At 39.2% G+C, this 20,511-nt stretch overlaps 1 protein-coding gene and 2 pseudogenes across 15 annotated transcripts in view; 1 reads left to right on the top strand and 2 right to left on the bottom strand.

The window, feature by feature from the left end:
* NCOR1 (nuclear receptor corepressor 1) overlaps window positions 1-20,511 on the bottom strand; it is a 203,810-nt gene that overhangs the window by 73,443 nt on the left and 109,856 nt on the right. For 10 of the 15 annotated variants that reach the window (XM_053568551.1, XM_053568563.1, XM_053568559.1 and 7 more), the window contains 4 exons: window positions 16,835-16,962; window positions 10,889-11,106; window positions 8,336-8,398; window positions 5,156-5,295 (listed from right to left, as the gene is read on the bottom strand). In XM_053568551.1, coding sequence (XP_053424526.1) covers window positions 5,156-5,295; window positions 8,336-8,398; window positions 10,889-11,106; window positions 16,835-16,962 — 549 coding nt within the window. The remainder of the gene's footprint in view (window positions 1-5,155; window positions 5,296-8,335; window positions 8,399-10,888; window positions 11,107-16,834; window positions 16,963-20,511) is intronic. The other 5 variants (XM_053568553.1, XM_053568557.1, XM_053568567.1 and 2 more) reach the window with 1 other exon arrangement.
* LOC128569935 (iron-sulfur cluster assembly 1 homolog, mitochondrial-like) lies at window positions 3,496-4,052 on the top strand (annotated as a pseudogene).
* LOC128569921 (cobalamin trafficking protein CblD-like) lies at window positions 14,453-15,435 on the bottom strand (annotated as a pseudogene).

Below are 20,511 nucleotides of genomic sequence, written 5' to 3'. Positions count from 1 at the left end.
TTCAGAGACTGGCCACACTTTTTAAAAGCTTTCAGAAGATCCCATGAATGCTATCTTAATATTTTCGCACATTAGATAATAGCTATTATATAGATTTTTCTGGTGTCCAGTATGTATGCTTCCCGTGCTAGTATTAACCCACTTGTTTGGTCCTTTCACCAAAGACTACAGAAGAAACAGCTTCTTATCACAAATGTACAACATCCTTCTGTTCACATGTAATAGTCTACTACATCTCCAAGTATTTTTTTCTCTATATGGTGGAATTTATTAATTTTTAATGTAAAAATTCATATATATGGAATATATCACCCACGTAGTCACCACCAAGATTTGACAAATATTACACATTTTACCATGTTTTCTTGGGATTTTGAAAAAGCTGAAACAGGGTGGCGCCTGTGGCTCAGTGAGTAGGGCGCCAACCCCATATACTGAGGGTGACTGGTTCGAACCTGGCTCTGGCCTAACTGCAACAAAAAATTGCTAGGCGTTGTGGTGGACGCCTGTGGTCCTAGCTACTCAGGAGGCTGAAGCAAGAGAATCACCTAAGCCCAAGACCTGGAGGCCGCTATGAGCTGTGATGCCACAGCACTCTACCAAGGGCGACAAGGTAAAACTCTGTCTCTAAAAAAAAAAAAAAAGCTGGGCATTGTGACAGGCGCCTATAGTCCCAGCTACTTGGGAGGCTAAGGCAAGAGAATTGCTTAAGCCTAAGAGTTTGAGGTTGCTGTGAGCTGTGATGCCAAAGCACTCTACCCAGGGTGACAGCTTAAGACTCTGTCTCAAAAATAAATAAATAAAAAGCTGAAACACTCTAGGTAAACTGAAGCCAGGTGTTTCTATTATTTTAATTGTAATTAAAATGATTATAATAAGATGTTTGGAAGATGTTCTTATAAGCTAATTTTAGGCATCACCTTGGATGGGCCATAGAGCCCAAATATTTGGTCAAACATTATTTTCATTGTTTCTGTACAGATGTTTTTTTGGGGTAAGATTAACACTTAAATCAGTGGACTCTGGGTAGATTATCCTCCATTATGTAAATGGACCTAATCCAATCAATTAAAGGGCAAAAGACAAAGACTGTCAGCTGGGTGCCTGTAGCTCAAGCGGCTAGGGCGCCAGACACATACACCAGAGCTGGCGGGTTAGCATCCAGTCTGGGCCCGCCAAACAACAATGACAACTATAACCAAAAAATAGCTGGGTGTTGTGGTAGGCGCCTGTAGTCCCAGCTACTTGGGAGACTAAGGCAAGAGGATCACTTAAGCCCAAGAGTTTAAGGTTACTGTTAACTGTGACGCCACAGCACTCTACCCTGGGCGACAGCTTGAGACTCTGTCTCAAAAAAAAAAAAAAAGACTGTCCTAGGGTAAGAAAGGATTGTACTAGGAATTTGCCTTTGGACACCAACTGCAACTTCTCCCAGAGTCTCTTGCCTCCAGCCTGCCCCAGCAGACTTTGGATTCACCAAGATTCTATAATCATGTGAGCCAATTCCTTAAATAGATAAGTATCTCTCTCCGTGCATGTATGTATGTATGTATGTACGTACATACGTACGTACGTCAGTGTGTACATATATACTGTTGATTCTGTTTGCCAAAAGAACCCCAATGTAACATTTATTCTTAAAAACATATCTGATTCATTATTTACTTGACTTTCTCCCAAAATATTTTGGATGATATGACTTCTCATGAAGTCAAGTCTTTAATTTCTCAATAGACTTTTTTTGGTTTTGTTTACTTTCTTTTTCTTTATGTTTTGGTTGCTACAGGATTATTTTTAGCTTTCACATTATTATTTTTAACCTAAAAGCTTCCACCTTTTTTTTTTTTTTTTGAGACAGACTCACTTTGTCACTCTTGGTAGAGTGTCACGGCATCATAATTATAGCAACCTCAAACTCTTGGGGTCAAGAAATCCTCTTGCCTCAGCCTCCCAAGTAGCTGGGACTACAGGCTCCCAACCCAATGCCTAATTATTTTTAGAGAAGGGGTCTCACTTTTACTCAGGCTGGTCTCGAACTCCTGAGCTCAGGCAACCCACCTGCCTCAGTCTCCCAGAGTGCTATGATTACAGAGGTGTGAGCCACCCCGCTCTCAACTTTTAAGGCAGTCAGTGTTTTACTTTGATATTCTCATTTTAAGTTCAAATCCTAGTAAGTTTAACTATCTGCTTTTTCACTGCCATTCTATCATTCTTTAACGATTCTCAAACTTTTTGATCCAAAGAGCAACACTCTTAAATCTGAGGCATGTCAACCTAAAGAACATATTTATCTTAAACATATATCTTAAATCTTAGGCATGTCAACCTAAAGAACATATTTTATATCAAAAATAAATATTTTCCCCAAACAAAATATAACTTATTGGAAAAGTAGCATTGTTTTATCTTTCTGGAAACTAATGTCTGGCTTAATAGAATATAGCATGATTTTCAGATGTACTGCCACATAATAATCTAATTTGTGGATACCATGTTGTATGAAAAAACCTGGCCTCACATAAATAATGTAGTTGGAAAAGGGAAAAGTATTTTAATAGATTTTTCAGATTAGTAAAGATAGATATTATTCTTTGATACTATACCAAGATTCAGCAAATGCTCCTTTCAATGTATGACATCAGTTGTGAAATCATGAGTTGGTCATTTGAAAATACTGAGCTAAGCAGATTTTTCAAATTTGGATAGACTTCATTTATACCATACCAAATATCACATTGCCATGATCCCACTGATCTCATCAGAAAAGTTTGTAATGAGAAAATTTTACACTCATGGTGAGAGATATACTTTTCCAAAATTCATGTGTTTTGCTCCAAAGCTCAAAATTTTAACGTGATAAATATTATCATTTGTTTTCTTTGAAAGACAAGCTTACTCATGTATTTTCAAGAAAATATCCACCAAATATCCACATCTGAAAACCCATTGTTTGTCTCTCATTCTTTAAATAAAAATGATATTCCATGAGGTTACTTCATCTTAGTTCTTTTGCTTGAGAGAACCATCATACTTTGGTATAGAGAAGATTATGCATACTTTCCATTTCATCATCACAGAATATCAAAAAGACATATACTGGCCAGGTACAGTGGCTCACGCCTATAACCCTAGCACTCTGTGAGGCCCAGGTGAGTGGATGATTTGAGTTCAGGAGTTTGAGATCAGCCTGAGCAAGAGTGAGACCCTGACTCTACTAAAAATAGAAAAAACTAGCCAGGTATGGTGGCGGGCACCTGTAGTCCCAGGTACTTGGAAGGCTGAGGCAAGAGAATTGTTCAAGCCCAAAAGTTTGGGGCTGCTGTGAGCTATGACGCCATGGCACGCTACTCAGGGTGACACAGTGACTCTGTATAAAAAAAAAAGACTGGCGGTGGGGCGGGGCAGGGCCGGTGTGCCGTACGCCGTGTGCCAGAGCTTGTGGCATCAATGAGCCAGCCGTGTCCATGGAGAGAGGGTGAGGTGGCCGAGCTCCGGCCCGAGGCGGCGAAGATGACAGCTTCCTTAGTCCGTGCCACTGTCCGGGCTGTGAGCAAGCGGAAGCTGCAGCCCACCCGGGCCGCCCTCACCCTGACACCTTCAGCAGTGAACAAGATAAAACAACTTCTTAAAGACATGCCTGAACACGTAGGTGTGAAAGTCGGTGTCCGAACCAGAGGGTGTTATGGCTTTTCTTACACTCTAGAATACACACACAAAAAAAGGAGATTCTGATGAAGAAGTTGTTCAAGATGTAGCTGGGATTACAGACGCCCACCACAACGTCCGGCTGTTTTTGATGAGTGAGAGTATTCATTGAAAAGAAAGCACAGCTAATACTTCTAGAAACAGAAATGGACAATGTGGAAGACAAATTATCCAGTGAGTTTGTGTTTAATCCAAACATCAAAGGAACTTGTGGCTGTGGGGAAAGCTTTAATATCTGAAACCTCAGGACTCCTTTGACTATGAGCTCCAGCAACACTCATGGATGCCTTGGGGCTTACCGAAGAAATCATGTGACTGTCACCTGCTTAATGTGTGGCTCCCTTGTAAGGAAAATAAAGTGATGCATTTTGGAAAAAAAAAAAAAAGACATGCACTAAAAGGTTAAGATTTTCATTTTTTATTGCTTTATCAAGGACATTCTTAAATAAAACTGAGATTTTAAGAAAAAAACAAAAAATGATTGGAAATGAAAAATACATTTGAATACTAGCACAATCCAATACCCTTGCCATGATCTATGCTAAGGCATCAGCAGTTTTACCTACCACTGCTTTAACACCATCAATGAGAATGTCACAAGTGAAAAAAAAGCAAATAACACCTTAATATTTTTCTGAACAATCATAGTTTTCACCTCATGGAGCCCCTAAAGGGCTTTAAGAACCACTACACTGGAACTTCCTTGTTAAGAAATTGTCAAAAATCTTATAATCTCTGATTTTTAATATTTATTCTATGGAATCCTTTCTCTGAAAAAACTTTTTTTTAACATACAAAATCAATTCATGCAACATGATCCACAGAACTGCACTGAAGTTTTCAATTTGAACTCCAAAGGTTTATATATTCTGAATTAAGTCTACAGTAATTCAAGAGTACTGAATTCCTACAACTACAAATAGAAACCTTACTCCTTGAGCAATAAAGAAACAGTCAACCTATACTGAGAAATTAGCATGATTTTTATAGATAAAAGCAATAAATAAAAATGCAAGACCCAAAAAAGTTTCTCTCAAAACCAATCTCTGAACCTTAAGCAAACAAAGGCCAGGTGCGGTGGCTCCCACCTACAGTCCTAGCACTCTGGGAGGCCAAGGCAGGTGGATTGCCTGAGCTAAGGAGTTTGAGGCCAGACTGAGCAGGAGTGAGATCCCCATATCTACTATAAAAAAAAAGGCCAAGAATTGTGGTGGGTGCCTGTAGTCCCACCTACTTGGAGCTGAGGCAAGGGGACTGCTTGAGCCTGAGAGTTTGACATTGCTATGAGCTATGACACCATGGCACTCTACCCAGGGCAACAGAGTGAGACTCAAAAAAAAAAGAAAGAAAGAAAGAAACGAAACGAAACGAAACGAAAAGAAAAGAAAAGAGAAAAAACTACTAAGTAAAAAACAGTAATCAAAACATGCACCACCCTTGATAGACTCACTTTCTGTTTATGCTGCTGTAAGAGGTTGTCAAGATTGTGTCGCCTTTTATAGTTAAAATAGAAGTTTTTACATTGAGCTTCACTTTTAGTTCCCACCATTTTGGCAATTGCTGCCCAGTTACGACCATGTTCTACTAGACCTATATTTTAAAGATAAAGATAAAATATTAATTGAACAGTCACCTCATTATGCAAGAGAAATAATAAATCAACTTTATCACTGTATTCATAATCATTAACACTAAAAGTGTGCTTTCAATTACTTATAATACATACTTCAATATTTAATGAAATACTCATTGACTCATTATTCATGTACAGCTTTATATTTTCTCCCCCAAATTTAAAACATGCTCCTTAAAGAAAGGGCTAAATCTTATACTTACTGCGTAGCTATATACCTCCCCAGGGCTAGAACACTGTTAAACTCATAGTAATAGCTCAAATACTTGTATTTGATTAAGTACTTTTACATGTACATCAATATAAAGTTAATAAAGTAATCAAATATACACAATATACATAAAGTCATGTATGACCCCATATTTGTCCTTAGGGCAATTCACCATTAAGCAATGTCCTCAAAAAAAAAAAAAAAAAAAAAAATTTAACCAATTTAAAAAAATTCTGTTGTACCACAATGAAATCTACAAGTTTCAGTTTAATACTCCTATAACTAATACACATATGCATGCACATAAACACACACAAATGTTATGTAAATATGGTATATGCATACATGTAGAAAGCTTATTTACAAAGATACACATTAGATACAAGTATTCTGACAGCAGAAATTTACAGTACAAATGTAATGATTTATAGTAAAACGTCAGATTTTCAAGGTTCATATAACCAGCTCCCCTAATAATAAAAATTGGAAGATCACTTTCAAATACCACCTGAGATATGAGTAAAAGATGAAAAGAGTGGTGACTAAACAGTTATATGTAGGTATATCTACCTGAAAACTCACTCTACTTACTTAACCATGAAATTTTGATAATGAGCATGAGTGTAAATCTTTCTGAAAAATATACAAATTTGGCATTTGCTAATTGTGGCAAATAAACTTCAAATAAAAATATTTGGAAGACAGGATGCTTTAAACTGCTTTATTTTTGGTAAAGCTGCCTTATGTATGATTCTAATATGTATCATTCAGTTAACTGCTAAATAAAAAATAAATCCAGGGCGGCGCCTGTGGTTCAGTCGGTAAGGCGCCGGCCCCATATACCGAGGGTGGCGGGTTCAAACCCCGCCCCGGCTGAACTGCAACCAAAAAATAGCTGGACGTTGTGGTGGGCGCCTGTAGTCCCAGCTACTCGGGAGGCTGAGGCAAGAGAATCGCTTAAGCCCAGGAATTGGAGGTTGCTGTGAGCTGTGTGAGGCCACGGCACTCTACCGAGGGCCATAAAGTGAGACTCTGTCTCTACAAAAAAAAAAAATAAATAAATAAATCCAAAGTGTGCCATTCAAAGGTCAAGCTATTTATACCTCTTTAAAACTGCGAGGTAGGCTTAGCACCTATAGCACAGTGGTTACGGCGCCAGCCACATACACCAAGGCCGGCGGGTTCGAACCCAGCCCGGGAGGGCTAAACAACAATGACAACTGCAACAAAAAACAGCCAGGCCTTGTGGTGGGCACCTGTAGTCCCAGCTACTTGGGAGGCTGAGGCAAGAGAATCGCTTAAGCCCAAGAGTTTGAGGTTGCTCTGAGCTATGATGCCACGGCACTGTACTGAGGGCAACATAGTGAGACTCTGTCTCAAAAATAAATAAATAAAAATAACATAAATAAAATAAAACTGCAAGGTAAATATTTAACCATCAAAAGAGTTAGCTAATCTTACTCAACATTAACAATTATTTATCCTATTAGAAATTTTAGTTCAGTCCCTACATTAATAAGCAAAAAGAAAAAACTAAGATCTACAAAGTTTTGGAGTAAGATGAAGGCTACACAGCTACAAAAGTGGTAGAGACAGAATCCAAACCTTGGTCTGCCTGGTTATAAGTTCATGCTCTCACCTCTGAATCACACTACAATTTCTTAGGGGTTTTCAATCAAAGGACTTACCAAATGTAAACTGAGAAAGTATTTTCTATAATCTTAAATGCAGCTTTTAAACAATAGAAACAGACTTTCTTTTTTTTTTTTTTTTTTTTTTTTTTTTTTCAGTTTTTGGCCACGGCTGGGTTTGAACCCACCACCTCCGGCATATGGCATATGGGGCTGGTGCCCTACCCCTCTGAGCCACAGGCACCGCCCAGAAACAGACTGTCTATCAAAACTCATACCAAAATAATTTGGAATGTAATCGTAACTATTCTAAAAGAGTGAAAGTAACCTACTTGCTCCCTAGTAAAATGACATGCAAAATAAAAATGTACAAAGAATCTTAAACACGGAAAGAAAACTGAGCCGTGTTTAACAAGGCTCACTGGGAGCACCTTATTAGAAACTACACTATCGGGCAGCGCCTGTGGCTCAGTGAGTAGGGCGCTGGCCCCATATGCCGAGGGTGGCGGGTTCAAACCCAGCCCCGGCCAAACTGCAACAAAAAAATGGCCGGGCGTTGTGGTGGGCGCCTGTGGTCCCAGCTGCTCTGGAGGCTGAGGCAAGAGAATCGCGTAAGCCCAAGAGTTAGAGGTTGCTGTGAGCCGTGTGACGCCAGGACACTCTACCTGAGGGCGCTACAGTGAGACTCTGTCTCTACAAAAAAAAAAAAGAAAAGAAACTACACTATCAAAAAGAAAAGAACTCTAAAAGTTACTTCTATTTGCCTTTTTAGAAAAATTGTCCTTTCTTTCTTTAGTGGTGGGTCAATTAAAAAAAAAATCAGTACCATCTCATTCATGACTAGTAACTTTTTTTTTTGGTAGAGACAGAGTTTCACTTTATTGCCCTCGGTAGAGTGCCGTGGCGTCACACAGCTCACAGCAACCTACAACTCCTGGGCTTAGGCGATTCTCCTGCCTCAGCCTCCCGAGTAGCTGGGACTACAGGCGTCCGCCACAACGCCCAGCTATTTTTTTTTTGTTGCAGTTTGGCCGGGGCTGGGTTTGAACCCGCCACCCTTGGTATATGGGGCCGGCACCCTGCTCACTGAGCCACAGGCGCCGCCCATGACTAGTAATTCTTAAAATCAAAAACCTGAGAAATCAGAAAACTTACCTTTTTTGGCAACTTCCATCTCCTCTTCTGTCCATCGAGAGGTCTCTACAGGCTCTGTGGAAACTGAAATAGAGAACCCAATCAGGCAGAAAAAAATAAAGTTAAATCCTTCACTCCATATAATTTATAATCTATTTATAACTGATACAAAAGCCTGTTTAAAACATTTGATTAAGTAAACTATGGAAATAGGATGTTATCAGCCTCTCTCCCATTGAACTAGAACAACAAATTCAACACTTCCCAGTGTTATATTTTTCAGTGTTCTTAAAAAGTACCACCATGTCTAAATTTTTCAACATCTTTAGCTCATTTTTGTCGTCTTCTTTTTTTTTTAGACAGAGTCTCACTTTCTTGCCCTCTGTAGAGTGCTATGATATCAAAGCAACCTCAGACTCTTGGACTTAAGAGATCCTCCTGCCTCAGCCTCGAGTACCTGGACGCCCAACACAACACCTGGCTATTTGTAGAGATAGTGTCTTGCTCAGGTTGGTTTGAATTCCTGAGTGGAAGCATTCCACCCACCACAGCCTCCCAGAGTGCTAGGATTATAGGCGTGAGCCACCACACCCTGCCTTTAGCTTATTTTTGAAGAAGTCACTGCCTTCTGCCCCTCCAACCCTCCTCTCCTGCAGTCAAAGGAAGAAACAATCCTCCTCTTTCCTGTCTGGATAAGAGTCATTCTCCTCTTCTCTGAACACCACCTCATCCTCACTCCTAGAGATTCTTTTGTTCATCACTGACTGTCTGCCATTCAGTAGGCACAGATGATCATGAACTGAACACTTTTACTTTAGAAAGAAAACTGAGACTATCCAGCCCAATATGGGCTCCTGTTATATTCCCTGTCTCAATTAACAGTACCATCATCTACTCAGTCACTCAATTTATTAACAGGCTCCCGAGACTGATCTCGGGATACTCTCTCCCATTTACCACTCGTACCTAAGGACATGTGTCAACTCTGATTTTATGAATCCATCCCCTCCTTGCCTGGGCCACTGTGTACAAAAAAGAAGTCCTTCTAGCTGGTCCCTCTGCCTCCAGTCTAACCTGACCTCCAGAATTGCCACCAGAGCTGTCTTCTTAAGACACACATCTAATCATTAGCACTCTTCTATTTAAAAACCTTTGCAAGCTCCCCTACTTTGAATTCAAAGCAACAAGGCTCATCATGATCTGCCCCCAACCTATCTTCCATCCTCCTGTCTAATTAGTTCTTCCTCAAATTAGTCCTCTTGCCATTCCCTCAACTTGCATTTTCCCTCATACTTCATCTCCCAGTAAAACTGGTAACACTGAACCGCCAACAATGGTGCTCATCATTAGCATACTCCTTTTTTAAGCTAATGAGACAATATCCAGAAACAGGGAAAGGGATGCTTGGACTCTTAATCCAGTATTCCCTTGCCTAAGAATCTGTTCCTATGAAAAGTAATTTCAAAGAAAAAAAATGCTATGTAAATAAGACATTTTTCATTATAGAGTTATCTATATGTATTGGATTCAAAGGGAGTAAGGGGACAGCTTCGTCATTCAGCAACAAAATCATACCTCGGTATTACACAGCCATTAAAGAGCAATGGAGTTTACTCAAAAATTAGAAAATATTTGTGATATATACCAAGTGAAAACATCAGAAAACAAAGTAACATGTACCATAAGATCACAACTAAGTAAAAACGAAAAACAGCTATATTAAGGTAGTAAGATTATGACTGATGGTCTCTTTCAAAAGGCTTTGGCATTAAAGTTTAAAATGTTTAAAGACCACACTTGAGGATTCTTTCTTCCTTTTTTTTTTTTTATTTGTCTCGGTTTTTTTATTTTTCTTTTTTTAGAGACAGAGTCTCATTTTGTTGCCCACGGAAGAGTGGCGTGGCGTCACAGTTCACAGCAACCTCCAGCTCTTGGGTTTAGGTGATTCTCTTGCCTCAGCCTCCCAAGTAGCTAGACTACTGGCGCCAGCCACAATGCCTAGCTACTTTTTGTTGCAGCTTGGCTGGGGCTGGGTTTGAACCTGCCACCCTCAGTATATGGAGCTGGCCCCCTACTCACTGAGCCACAGGTGCCACCTATTGTTTTTTTTTTTTGTTTGTTTGTTTGTTTTGAGACAGAGTCTCATTATGTCGCCCTCAGTAGAGTGCTATGGCATCACAGCTCACAGCAACCTCAAACTCTTGGGCTTAAGTCAGCGGTTCTCACTATGGGTTGCAACCCACAGGAACTGTATTAAAGGGTTGTGGCATTAGGAAGGTTGAGAACCACTAGCGTAAATGATTATCTTGCCTCAGCCTCCCAAGTAGCTGGGACCACAGATGCCTGCCACAAGGCCTAGCTATTTTTTGTTGTAGTTATCATTGTTGTTTAGCCAGCTCAGGCTGGGTTTGAACCCACCAGCCTTGCTTATGTGGCTGGCGCCATAACCACTGTGCTACAGGCACCGAGCCTTGAGGATTATTTCTATTAAAGATGTACATCTGTCCTATCCCAGCACTGAAAGTAAAATCCCAAACAAAATTACAGCTAGCCATGCCAATCTATCCCACTCACTGGGTTCTGGTGGCGGCGGCAGAGGTGGAGGGGGCTCTTCGGTGGCCGCTGCAGCTGCAGCGCTGGCAGCTGCAGCTTCATTCGTCATGGACCTGGTAATGCGCCCCTTTCGGCGGCCCTGACTGTTGGCAGTCTTTCGCCCCCGGGGTGTGGCCTGCTCTCTCTCTTCGGTTTCTTCTGTTGTACTTTCCAGCTTATCTTTTTCCTTGGTATTTTCTCTGGACACAAAACCAAATGAAAACTTGTATGATTTAGAAGTACACAGACATCAATGTTTTAGACTTGAACATTCTTTAAACAGAAATTTAATAAAACTACTCGATATCTCAGTTACTTTAAAAAATTATCAAAAATTCTGCTATTTCATAATTTTGAGAAGCTCTGACTGGCTCAAATTAAGATGTTTTACATATTAATGGACTTAAAATGTAAACATGTTTCTAAACAACGGATTTGGAAGCTAGAATATTCTATGAAGAAATAACAAATGGCAGCAGAAAACCCCCTAAATGTACAATACAGAGGCTACAGTAAGTGTATCAACAGACACGAACCTGGGGGTTCATCCTGCCTTGGCTCTAAGTTGTCTTATCTATAAAATGAAGAGACTGTAACAGATGATCTTCATGATAGATGCCTTTTCTGTAGCTATAATCCATAATATTGTCTTATTAAACCAGACTCAATGTCCAATATGTGCAAACTGGACAATATAACTTAGTAGTACGGAGAAGAGTCTCTGGAGCCTGGCTGCCTAGGCTCACACCAGAGCTCTGTGGCTTTACCAGCCATGCGATCACTTGGACAAGCGGCCTCACCTCCATTGACTCAGTTCTTCATTTGTAAACTGAGGTTAACAGTTTATTTCATAGTACTGTTGTCAGGACTAATGGAGTTACTGTTACATAAAGTGCTTAGAACAGTGCCTGGAATACAGTAAGTATCGCATTTGTTTGCTGTTATTAAGGCTAAACCTCTCTTATAGTCTCAGGCACTTAGATAAAACTTAATAAACGGTAGTTACTATTAATAGCAACAGTACTACAAACAATACTGGAAGACCATTCTCTGTACTAGTCATCTCCCATGGCTCTTATATTTAAGAATAAGATACTTAATGTGTATTTTTGCAAATGAATGGATAGATGGCAACACTCAAAGACTCCATTATTCTTACTTAATGGAAGATACTGGCTTTTCTAAAATGTTATCAACTTTAAGTAAAGACTTACTGTATAATAGTTCACCAACTTCTAGAGTCCCCCCCCACCAAATTTTATTTTAAATAAAGTTGAAAATAATTCTTCCCCCCTCATCCTAAATTGAAGTTACTATGTAGTTCTTTCCTTTCACTTCATCATTCCCTGTCAATCTGGCTTCTGTTCTATAGCCTCTTGTTAAAGATGTTTTATCAAAAGAAACCAATAACTATAATACAAACTGCAAAATCAAATGACCTCTTCTCACATTAGTCTTTCTGCTTTACTGGCACTGTGGACAATTCTTCCTTTTTCTATGCTTTTCTTTTTTTTTTTTTTTTTTGGTTTTTGGCCAGGGCTGGGTTTGAACCTGCCACCTCCGGCATATGGGACCGGTGCCCTACTCCTTGAGCCACAGGCGCCGCCTCCTTTTTCTATGCTTTTCAACTTAGCTTTTGAAATATCCCTGTTGCTATTCTGGCTCTCCTTTTGGAGATGGCCTTTCTCCTCTCATCCTTTCAAATACAGGGATTCCTCAGGGCTCTACTCTGGGGCCTTAGATCTCTGTGAGGTTACCTATTCCCATCAATTCTCCTGGGATAACTCCCAATCTCTACATTTGGACTCACCTCCTACCTTCTAAGATCCAGATTTGTTTTACCAACCACCTGCTGGCACAGCCACCTGGATTTCCCATCACCATAGACTGAACAATACATACCCAAAATGATGCTCATCCTCAACACTTGTTTCTTGCTCCACCTCATGAAATGTTTGTTAACAGTCCTACCATGTTCATAATCATCAGGTTTACAGATGGGACATCATCTGTAGCTCTCTCACTTTTCCTTTATTTCCTATCTGTGATCTCAGGCCAAATTTTGATTATTGCATCCACTATTTCTACCACTACTACACCTATACCTTAGTATCCCAATCCTGTTTCTTTGTTGTTTTTTTAATAACAGTCTCCTTCACTCTCCTATCTCTGTTCATACCACACTGCCAATGATCAACATTCTAGCAGCACAGCTTTGGCAATAAACCACTCCATCCATTCTCATCTCTACCTGACAATTCTCAAACAAACCCACAATACAGCTGCCTGAGTAAGTCTAACATTTTAACTTTCATTAAGGTTCTACATAGTCTAGGCCCAATCCACACTCCACTTCTCTTCTTCACATTCTTATGTTCCAGTCCAGTGAAACCATTCTCTGCTGTTTCTCAAAGCAGTGTACCTAGGCATGCTCTACTTTATCCATATTAACCACTAGTTCTGCATGAAGTCCTCCAAATTAATCAGGCAGAAGTAGCCTTAACCTGTTCTCAATCTCCCAACATATTTTATTGGTTCTGTTCATTTCATACTTCCAGGTTTTGTTTTTTTTTTTATTTTGTTGAGACAGAGTCAGAGTCACCCTGGGTAGACTGTTGTGGCATCACAGCTCACAGCTTGCTCAAACTCTTGGGCTTGAGCAATCCTCTTGCCTCAGTCTCCCAAGTAGCTGGAACAATAGGCGTGAGCCTCTACACCTAGCTAGTTTTTCTATTTTTAATAGAGATGGGATCTTGCCCTTGTTCAGGCTGTTCTTGAACTCCTGAGCTCAAGCAATCCACCTGCCTCGCCCTCCCAGAGTGCTGGGATTACAGGTGTGAGCTATCGCACAAAGGTCAACTTCCAGGCTTTTAAAAAATTTTTAGAAATAGTCATGGGGGTAGGGGAGAAGGAAAAGCAGAGAGAGGGAGGGAGGGAGAGGGGTGGGGCCTTGGTGTGTGCCACACCTTCTGGGGGCAAGACATGATTGCAAGAGGGACTTTACCTAACAAATGCAATCAGTGTAAACTGGCTTACTGTACCCTCAATGAATCCCCAACAATAAAAAGTTAAAAAAAAAAAAATTTTTTTTTAAATAGTACTAGTACCTACCTTGCCTAATTCTATTCTACTAGATCATAAACTACCTGGGAATACTACATATTGTATATAAGACCTAGCTCATACAAGTAATAAAAGAATGCTTACAAAATAATTTAGAAATTTTAAGAAAAAATTAACATATGATAGGTTCTACCTGAATATGGTATAGTGATTTTTTTAAATCATAACCAAATGTGTGATTTATTTTGGGGCAAAACAATTAAAACTGAGTTTTATCTTTCCAAAAAAGGGGAGAAATAACAATAAGAGATTATACCCTGGTTACATGCTAATTACCACATTCTATACGATGTGGATATGCTCAATGTGTCATCAAAGAAATTGCAATTTTAAAATCACAAATCACTTGGGAATGTTGTAAATTCATAAATGTTGAAATAGATATTTAGAAATAAGTATCTTTTAAAAACTGAAATCAACCCAAATGTTACATATGAACAGTTCAGCAAATAAACTGACATTACTGCTAGTTTCCACTTAATTTCTTTGTAATGGGACTGTCTGGTGTTGCATTAGCGAAGATTACTTCCTACAAATACGTGGGTACCCCAGAGACTATGACGAATCACTTTACAGCATCCGAGATCATCAACAGAGAATCCTAGATGTTGGTAGCGTTCACCTGTTTCAAAAAGAGTGTTGTTTGTATATGGTCCAAAAAATGCCAAATCTAATGATGGGTCAATAAAGTCAGCCCAGTATCCTTCAGCTTGAAGAGCACAGCAAATTTCCTTAGCACCAATGATGAACTTTTCTAAGAGCATTTATTTCTCTTTCAGTTTCTACCTCTTCACTCCAAATAGTCATGTCATTCTTAGTCTTCTGTGTTACAGTGAGAATCATTAGTTTGCTATTAACTACTTGTGGAAATAGTGATTCAAAATATCTGCGAAGCAATTCTGGACGTGTTTGGATTGCACTGTTAATTTCTTGTTCAACAGATGTATCACCACCCTGAAGTCATTTACATATTGTGCCATCACAATGCATGTCTTTCACTGGATAAAAGGTTTTGCTAGAACAGCAGGCAAAGTTTTATGAACCAGGCTTTTCTTCTGTGAAGTGATCCCACTGAGGTGACAAAACCGATATTCCCAGTAAACTGGAATCTGCTCGTAAGGCCCAAATGGTACCATAGTTGCATCAAGCCAAATTGTTCCAGAGCATTTATCTAGAGGTGCAGTGGCCACATGAGACTCATCAGAACCTGATGATCCCACAGTTGAAAAGGCTTTGGGATTGACAACCTTTTTAACTAAAGAGCAAAACCCTGGGAGACAGGAAAGCAGTCTGGCTCTGTTACAAAGCACATTGGCCATTTCTAGCGGAGAGGACTGTCGCAAAATAGATTTTCCAGTCACCACCAAAGCTGTCAGCATCCAGAACTAGACTTTTCCTACCATCAAAATGGCGGCCATGTTAATTGTTTAAGCTAATGTAAAAATATTTTTTTAATTCTTTTATAGGTATCTTCCTAAAGTACAAAATTAAAATGGCACAAATATCTGACTCTTTAAAAACCATGTCAAGTCTTGGCTGCTCTAGTTGCTACAAAACTAGGTAAACCTTAAATATTCCCAAGAGGACTACAGAAATAACACGATAAATATTAAAAAGAGGGCGGCATCTCTGGCTCAGTGAGTAGGACGCCCATCCCATATACCAAGGGTGGCTGGTTCAAACCTAGCCCCAGCCAAATTGCAACCAAAAAATAGCTGGGCGTTGTGGCAGGCGCCTGTAGTCCCAGCTACTAGGGAGGCTGAGGCAAGAGAATCGCCTAAGTCCAGGAGTTGGAGGTTGCTGTGAGCTGTGTGATGCCACAGCACTCTACCGAGGGCCATAAAGTGAAATTCTGTCTCTACAAAAAAAAAAAAAAAAAAACTAAAAAGAAACAAACTACTTATACATGCAATAACCTGGATGAATCTCAAAAGATTCATGATAAGTAAAAGAAGACATACAGGAGATACGTGTTGTATGATTCCATTTATGTGTAATTCTAGAAAAGGCAAAACAGATTAGTGGCTGCCAGAGGCTGGGAATGGGAGTGAGGAGAGAGATTGACTGCAAAGGAGCCTACTGTAACTTTTCTGAATGATGAAAACATTTTGAATCACAATTATATTAATTGCTATGCAAGTGAATATGCTTGTCAAAATGCATACACTTAAAACTGCTGTATCTTATTTTACATAAATTACAAAGCTAATCCTTGAAGGGAAAGCAACCAAACCAACTGCTGATCCCCTCCTCCACCCTAGTCCTGTACCTACACAAAGCATCATCAGTAACTGACTGAGACTAAATCATAAGTTAATTTTCATTGTATTTTGTTTTGTTTTCCTGATTTTCTATAATGGACAAGAATTACTTTTATAACCAAGCAAACAGCAACAAACCAAGAACTCTATTTTATATGATAAAATTCAATACAAATGGAATACAAAATATAGAAATGAAAGCTCTTCCTTTCTCAGCATTTTTACGCTATCAAATGTACACTGAGAGTCAAAAACGATCCCAAGGAATCATCCAAATCAAAGATTAAATTTTATTTAATATAGTTTGGTGATAAGTACTGTAAGTATTATTGTAACCTATCCCTTCTGAAGTAAAACCCATGACTGGCAAATAAGTTTATTAAGTTCAAAGTCTTATTTACTACAATATTTCATTCCTAAATCATGCTTAGTTAATCATGTAACTATTAGTCAAAGGACACTACTCACGGATTCTTTTATCTGTAACTTCAATAGACATACTTTTGTTATTTAAAAATAACATTAAACTTATTATTTAACTCACTTAGAGTCCTCTTTCTCATCTTTTTCTTCTTCATCTTTCTTTTCCTCTTCTTTTTTTTCTGTTTTTTCAGCTTTATCCTCTTCTTTTTCTTCTACTTTATCTTCTTGTGAGGGTCGGGCAATTTGCTGCTAGAACAGACCATCATTTGTAAAATTCAAAGGTAACAGAAATAGATGCTCAGATTGTGAAGAAAAATATCTATATAAAAGTTTTAAAGTAGTTATTAATCATTTACAATAAAATTGGTGGTCATGTATTAAAAGTCATTCTAGTGCTTTTTAAAGCATCTTTTATATATTGCTTAAAGGGTCATACATACACACCAAAAAAATGCTCAATAGTGTCTGGCCCCACCACAGACGTGAAAATGTTAAGATTTTTCACTTAGAAATCTGACGTTGTTCCTTCTTTCTTGCAACCCCCCACATCTACTCTGTCAATCAAGCATTCCAATTCTACATTAAAATTTGACAACACATAATTTACCAAACTATCCCCCTAGTATGGGATACCTGATAAGTTGCCAAATTTTTCACCATTATGGTTAATGCCATAAGCAACATCTCATATGTTTACACTTTGGGGGGAATTAATTTCCATTTAACAGAATTGTAGATAGCTATGGTCATTACTAAGACTGATATAATTCGGAAAAATGCTAAAGATGTATAATAAAGCAAAAAGAAGTAAAATGGGTCAAATATTTCTAAGCTGGGCAGTCAGATTATGGACCACTTTATTTTGATGTCTCCTTTGCTAAAATTGCAACTCTAAAAGAGAAAAGTGAAATTAACTTTGTGTTGAATATTATTACAGTAGTCCTCCCCTTATCCGAGGTTTCATTTTCCAACATTTTAGTTACCTGGGGTCAACTGTAGTCCAAAAATAGGGGAGTACAGTATGCTATTTGGAGAGAGATAGTACATTCTCATAACTTTTGTTACAGTATAATTGTTCCATTTTATCATTATTGTTGTTAATCTTTTACTGTGCCTAATTTACTAGGTAACATTAAACATTATCATAGGTATATATGAATAAGAAAAATCGTAATATATATAGGGTTTGGTACTATCCATGGTTTCAAGTATCTACTAGGAATCTTGGAAGATATCCCTCTGTAGTTAAGGGGACACTACTATATTATTTAATTTAAAATCCAGACTGTATACCCTAATTAGGACTGAACTCCAACACATCTCTACAGAAGAGAGGTGTGGCCTGCGTGCCTGCCTCCATCCCCATCCTTTGCACATTCTTTGATGCTCTGGATTCCTAAGCAAGCCCAGCACAAATCGTTGTTTTTTTTGTTTGTTTTTACGTTTTTAGTATTAACCAGTTTTTCTTTTTTAATTAAGTCATAGCTGTGTACATGAATGCATTTATGGGGTACAATGTGCTGGTTTTATATAAAATTTGAAATACTTACATCAAACTGGTTAACACAGCCTTCACCGTACTTTCTTAATTATTGTTAAGACATTTATACTCTACACTTAGTAGATCTGACATGTACCCTTATAAAATGCACCATAGATGTTATCCAACCAATTACCCTCCCTCTACTCATCTTCCCCCCACCTTCATCTTGGGCTGTAGTTGGGTTATAGCTTTCATGTGGAAGTGTGGGTGCTTAAATATTGGTTTCATCATCTAATTGAGTACATTAGATACATTTTCTTCCATTCTTGAGACACTCTGCTAAGAAGATGTTCCAGCTCCATCCATGTAAACATAAAAGAGGTAAAGCACAAATCCTAAACACACTCAGCACTTACATGACTTTCCCCTTCCCTGCCTGCTAAAGTCCTACATAGCCTCTGAAATTTAGTTCAGAATACTACATCTCCTAAGCCTTTCTTGTTTTCCACAAACTCCCTTTGCTGCAGGTCTGTATCTACTCATAGCACTGTCACCAGCTGACCTAGTATCTGGTTAACAGCTTTGTCTGGTCCACTCTGTTATCTTCTTCTCAGGGATAAGAACATAGTCTTACGCATCTACACATCCCAGCTCCTTGGAGAGTTTCTAGACCATGGTATGTGTCTGCATGTGTTGGATACAACAAACATAAAATTCCTTTATTCTCGTGGTTTGAAAAGTTTTTAACCCACCCATCCCCAACCCCAACGTTCACTCTTATCCAGGCTGTCAATGTTGCCTCATAATAACTCCTTCTGTCTTCTTACCTGTTCCTTTCACCAGACAACATGGAAAGGATACATTTATTTTAAGTAAAATTTTCCTTAATTCATAATAGCTTCTCAAAGTCTTTTACCTACTCACCAAAACTAAAGTCTGGCTTATTCCTTAAGATAACAAAGACTTTTACTGGCCTCTCCCAAAGAAGTCCCATATTTTGCCTCCTTATGATCCATGAGGGAAGGAAGAAGAATCTGTATCCTTCTTCATCCCCACCTGCCACTTCTAGAATAACTGTGATATTTTAAAAATATCTTCTTTTTCACATTTCACACAATCTCCCTATGACTTTTTCTCTTTTGATGTTATGGAATGATTTCTTGAATACGCCCTATATTCATGTAGATAATTTCATCACACAGCTCGTCATGCTTTGGCATTACTCTTCGAATTTCTTTTTTTTTTTGCAGTTTCTGGATGGGGCTGGGTTTGAACCCGCCACCTCCGGCATGTGGGGCCGGCGCCCTACTCCTTTGAGCCACAGGCGCCACCCTCAAATTTCAAAATGTATATCAATGGCTTTTGTAACACGCTCCCCTCAATCAACTTAATATTCCGTAACTCATATATGTTTAGGTCACGTTTATTAAACTCCCCCGCTAGAGAAATCACAAACACCTCATCATCAGAAGGTGCTGCTTCACTTCCCAGATCCCCAAATCAAAGTCTTCTCTCCAAGTATGACTATCTGTTAATTCTCTATCCATCCCACACCTTCCTGCTGCTGATCCTGCTATGCCCTCATCATGAGTTTTTTTTTTTGAGACAGAGCCACAAGCTGTCCCCCTGGGTAGAGTGCCGTGGCATCACAGTTCACAGCAACCTCCAACTCCTGGGCTCAAGTGATTCTCCTGCCTCCGCCTCCCAAGTAGCTGGGACTACAGGCACCCGCTACAACGCCTGGCTATTTTTTGGTTGCAGCCGTCATTGTTGTTTGGTGGGCCTGGGCTGGATTTGAACCCGCCAGCTCAGGTGTATGTGGCTGGTGCCTTAGCCGCTTGAGCCACAGGCCTCATCATGGCTTTTGAGCCCTTATTTTATCAAATTTTCACAGTCCATGAAGAAGAACTGTGGCTCTGATCCCAACAGCTAAATCATTACAATACAATGATTCCCTCAATCACTTTATCTCACCTTCTCAATTTCTGTCACCCTGGCTAACCGTTAGTCTCTCTTTTTTCTGGGCATTTATTATGACAGAAAACTGAGAAATCAGGGAGATTTTCAAATCTGGATTCTTGAACCATGAACAGATCTGCTTTATGGAAATGTTCTCTTCAGCTCTGACTTCTTAGCGTACGACAGTCATGTGTTAAAAATGCTAACAACCTCACCCGGCCACAAAAGTAGCAGTAAGATGAACTGAACCAGTAAGATGGCATACTAACAACAAAGCCTGCCTTTTTACTTTATTATTATTATTTTTTTTTAGAGACAGAGTCTCACTTTGTCACCCTTGGTAGAGTGCTGTTACA

The sequence above is a fragment of the Nycticebus coucang genome, chromosome 18, assembly GCF_027406575.1.
Source record: "Nycticebus coucang isolate mNycCou1 chromosome 18, mNycCou1.pri, whole genome shotgun sequence".
In the NCBI taxonomy this organism is placed as follows: Eukaryota; Metazoa; Chordata; class Mammalia; order Primates; family Lorisidae; genus Nycticebus; species Nycticebus coucang.
The sequence above is the reverse complement of the archived record's forward strand: the minus strand, read 5'-3'. Positions and strand labels throughout refer to the sequence as shown.